The sequence below is a fragment of the Quercus suber genome, unplaced genomic scaffold, assembly GCF_002906115.3.
Source record: "Quercus suber isolate HL8 unplaced genomic scaffold, Cork oak 2.0 scaffold_783, whole genome shotgun sequence".
NCBI classification, from domain to species: domain Eukaryota; kingdom Viridiplantae; phylum Streptophyta; class Magnoliopsida; order Fagales; family Fagaceae; genus Quercus; species Quercus suber.
Genome location: NW_027070219.1, coordinates 302,593 through 307,127, shown reverse-complemented (window position 1 = coordinate 307,127; position 4,535 = coordinate 302,593). Strand labels below are relative to the sequence as shown.

The window sequence follows — 4,535 nt, the reverse complement described above, 5'->3', positions numbered from 1 at the left end:
AATCTCTTATTTTATCCACTAATTCATTACATCTTGTCCATAATTCAAATAGTACTACATACAATAAGCATTACCTCAAACGACACTTTCTTCCACTGTAAGAACAAGATGGAAAGTGAGGTTATGGGTTCAAAACTCATTAGGTGTATGTTTAACTTACTAATAAAAAAATCATGAAGGAATATTTAGATGGATGTCATGTCATAATTTGGTTATCCTCCACCCAAGCTGTGTCTCTCTTTATAGATATTGGCTTGATTGTACAGTGTTATCAAATGTAAGATTTTCTTTTGTTTTTATTTATTTATTCTACATTCGTGTTTAAAAAAATTTATTTTGGAATATTTATTAAGTGCTATTTTGCAGACAAATCATTAATTTTTTGGGGCATGACATTTTGAATGTGTCTGTGCATGCTGTGTTAAGAGCGCTGCACATCATTGGGTTCATGCTGGTCAAGGTCCCCAACTAAACCACATTTAATAAAAATGGTTTGGGTTGAGGCTGAAGAAGTCTAGTGTCGTTGGATTGCTTCTCACTATTATATACTCTTGCCTGCTTATCATATTGATTTGCATGTCTTACTATATAAGATAACATGACAAATAAGCAACTATCTATATATCTTGATCTTGTTGGAAAGCTGAGATAGGCGAAACTGCAATAGATATTTCTTCAATCTCTAATTTCCTAATTGTACTTGTAATTGCTATTGAAATGACAAATCATTATTCTCAAATGCATGATTCAGAGGAAGCATTTTGGGGATAAGAGTGCTGAGTGTGAGCTCCATGCATAGTTCAGTCTTAACCTACTTGTGAAATGTATGAAATTTTTATGATGAAAATTTGAATGATTGATGGCTTGCGGTTGGGAATATTTTGTGCATCTAAATTCTATCTATGTTGGCCAACAAAAGAAGAAAGGAAAAAAAAGAAAGAAAAAGAATACAATGTTTTATTATATTGGTCTTCTGATATGTGAAAACAAGTGCAATGTACTCTAATGAGCTATACTTTTTTTCCCCTCTCATCTCAGGATGACAAAGCTTTCATCGAGAAAAGTTTAGCAGATAGTGAACAAGTGCAGGTAAAACATTGTCTAGTCCATCAATCTGGAAACTATCTCAAGTATCACTTATTTTAAGGCTAATGCACTTGGTTTAAAAAGTGCAGATAGAAGATATTGTGCTATGTGAAGGTGTTCAGAGGGCCTTGAATCACCAGCATATTCTACTGGCAGATACGCTCCTACAGTAGAGAAGGCCATGCACCATTTCCATAGTCTGCTTCATTATAACCTAACAAATGATTAACTCATCTAATTAATTCCGAAATTGTATATACGAACTTTATTTTTTTGTTCCACGGTCAACCTCCCATTTTGTATAACGCATGTCTCTGTTAATTCAAGTTTACAGTTTTATGTAATAATGAACCTTTTTGTCAGTGCCTTCGAGTTTATATTGTATTCCCAAAAGCATGGAATGACACCCAGAGTCATTCTCAGCAGTAAATTCTTGGTTGTTGAGCAGTGTTGCTTCTATGTAAATCTAGCCAAATGGGACTATTGCCCTTGTCAAGTACCAAATAGCCAAATACACGAACAAATGACAAATTCCAAACTTCGAAGTTAGTATCCATATCATCCTTGGGAAAGAGGCGTAGCAGAGTTTTATTTTTATTTTTGTTTTTTGTTTTGAGAGGCGTAGCAGGTTTAAGAATTATTAAATAGGAAAGGGTGAAGAAAAAATAAAAAGGACTGTCAATAAACTGACAAACCAAAATAGTATTGACAACCCCTAGTTATGTATGATCTGCTCTCTAAGTTAATTTTTATCAGTTTTTATACGTACTAGAGGGCAAAGTTAGTCCCAAAACAACAAAATAGCTTAGAAAACAACTAAAGTACGTCTACTTGAACTGGAATGAATTTTTACTTTTATTTTACATATATATATATATCTATATATATATATATATGTAATTTGTATTCCTTTAACAATAGTTTTTTTTTTTTTTTTTTTTTTTTTTTTTTTTTTTTTTTTTTGAGAATGAAACTACTGCTTTTAAAAAATCAGCCAAGTTTGGCAAAGGGTACATCAGTTAAGTGTGGTGGAACATCCTCCACCCACACTGACCTCTGACATTTCTTGCATGTCTAGCTAGGTTATGGGCTATTTTATTACCACTTCTACCTACATGGGAGAAATTTATGCAAGTACTTGAAACAAGCATAGATTTTCCTGACTCTAGAAGGTGGCCAAATAGAGAGAACAAGGCTTCTTTGTTCCAGAGGGAGTTAATCACTACTTCTGAGTCTCCTTCAAGAACAAAATCTGCTATGCCCAGTTCTTGTGCGAAGACCATTGCCTTTGCTGCTGCCATGGCTTCCACAATATCCGATGAGAATGGTAGAGGGGCTTGTTCAGATAGCGAAGCAATCACATTCCTTTGACTATCGTGAACGACCACTCCCAGTCTAGCCTTGCCCAACTCTGGAAAAATGGCTTCGTCGAAATTCAGTTTAAGACAATTTGGTGGGGGCGGACTCCACTGAGCACGGGGCTGAGGTCGAGGCATTACTGAAGGCTAACTGAGGGATTGTTGGCTTTGTTGAAAGGTAGCCAAGGACTGAGTAGCTTGTTGGAGGACCTGTGATCTGGGAAAATCATTTGAATTGACTCAGAGCTGGTTGCGTCAGTACCAAATCGTCCACATCACCATGGCCATTAGTTCTAGATTTTTCCTTTTCTTTTGTAGTACACTAATTAGGTTTCTAGTGTTAGAGATAGCATATTGTCTTTGATCTTCAAAACCTGGAACAACCTCCCAAATTTCATCAAGCATGGCACATTCCCATACTGCATGGATTGCCGTTTCGGACTCCAGACCGCACTGTTCACATTTGTCTTCCATTAAGATTTTCCTCCTCATCAAGTTATGCTTTGTTGGTATAGCTTCCTTGCACACTCTTCATATGAAATGCCGCACTTTATTAGGAACGTTAAGCCCCCAAATCTGATTCCAAATGCCACTTTGCCGCTATTGGTTGGCTGTAGGAATCTGCACAGAATTAAGCTTAGTTAGAAACTTTGAGCCTGAGCTTACAGTATACTTACCTGAGGGGGTGAAAGGCCAAATGATCTTGTCCTCCACAGGAGTGCGGCTCAAAGGGATGCTGAGAACCAAAGCAGCTTCATCTAGTGACAATACTCCATGCACTAAATTCAAGTCCTAAGTTCTTGTGAGTGGATTGATGAGGTCCGAAACTCTCCCATCTTCAAAGCCTGGGACAATATCAAATAAGATACATGGATGCTCCAAAGATGGTAACCATGCATCATTCCATATGCTAACAGCCTCTCCACAACGAATCCTCCATCTTGCACCCTTGAGTAGAACATCTCTTCCCTTTAAGATGCTATTCCAAGCGTGTGAACCGGTGCAAGATTCTTGAGCCTCCCAAATGCTACAATTTGAAAAAAACTTCGTTTTAAAGACTCTATAGAAGAGGGAGTCCTATTATGAAGTAATCTCCAAGCTTGCTTAGCCAAGAGAGCATCGTTGAAGTTGGCTAGATCCTTGAAGCCCACACCGCCGTCCTTTTTTAGGAGGCAAAGTGTTTCCCATTTCACCCAGTGAACTTTCCTCCTTTCACCTTTTTGGCCCCAACCAAAATTTCCGTATCATGCTCTCAATTTCTGAGCACAGACCCAAAGGAAGTTTGAAACAGATTATAGTGCATGTTGGAATAGCTTGGACGACTGCTTTGATTAAGATTTCCCTTCCGGCCTGTGAGAGGAGTTTCTCCTTCCATCCCTGTAGTTTTTTCCAGACTCACTCCTTTATATAGTTGAAGCTTGCTTTTTTGTTTCTGCCCACCGGTGATGGTAAACCCAAGTATCACTCATACTGAACAATTTCTGGAATCCATTGTGCCAATTTTATTTGATTTCTGATGTCATCACTAGTAGATTTACTAAAGAAAATTGTTGTCTTGCTTCGGTTAATCTATTGGCCTGAACATCTTCCATAAACTTCCAATATATCCAGAACTCTTTGGCACTCCTCTAAGGTGGCCCTGCAAAACAACAAGCTATCATCTGCAAACAAAAGGTGCGTTAGTCGTGGACTATTTCTACAAAAAGAGTAGCCCTTGATGTGGCCCTGTTGAGAGGCTTGGTTAATCAGCCCATTTAGACCTTCGGTGCAAAGTAAGAATAGGAACAGAGAGAGTGGGTCTCCTTGTCTAATGCCTCTTGTTAGAGTGATCATGCCTTTGGGTTCCCCATTTACCAATATGGAATATGTCACAGTTATAACACATAACATCATAAGGCGGATCCAATGCTCATTGAAGCCCATTTTTTCCATAACTAAAGACAAATAATCCCACTCCACTTTGTCATATGCTTTGGTCATGTCAAGCTTGATGGCCATATAATCGTCCTTCCCTGTGTGCTTCTGCATACTATGTAAAGATTCAAAAGCTACCAAAATATTGTTAGAAACAAGGTGACTTTTTGTGAAAGT

The 4,535-nt window shown here is 37.9% G+C and overlaps 1 protein-coding gene and 1 non-coding gene across 2 annotated transcripts; one reads left to right on the top strand and one right to left on the bottom strand.

Moving 5' to 3' along the window:
- The first annotated feature begins 6 nt into the window (after positions 1-6).
- On the top strand, positions 7-1,448 carry LOC112017484 (uncharacterized). The gene is made up of 2 exons (XR_010626512.1): positions 7-1,089; positions 1,176-1,448. It is a non-coding gene; the product is annotated as an uncharacterized LOC112017484 (transcript).
- Positions 1,449-2,105: 657 nt separating this feature from the next.
- Positions 2,106-2,582, bottom strand: LOC112017468 (uncharacterized). Its single transcript, XM_024049918.1, has one exon. It carries the CDS (start codon positions 2,580-2,582, stop codon positions 2,106-2,108), a length of 477 nt encoding a protein of 158 aa, XP_023905686.1.
- Positions 2,583-4,535: the final 1,953 nt, after the last annotated feature.

What these genes read in the sequence shown, in the direction of transcription:
- LOC112017468 (XM_024049918.1), bottom strand. Translation starts at nt 2,582, where the DNA reads ATGCCTCGACCTCAGCCCCGTGCTCAGTGGAGTCCGCCCCCACCAAAT.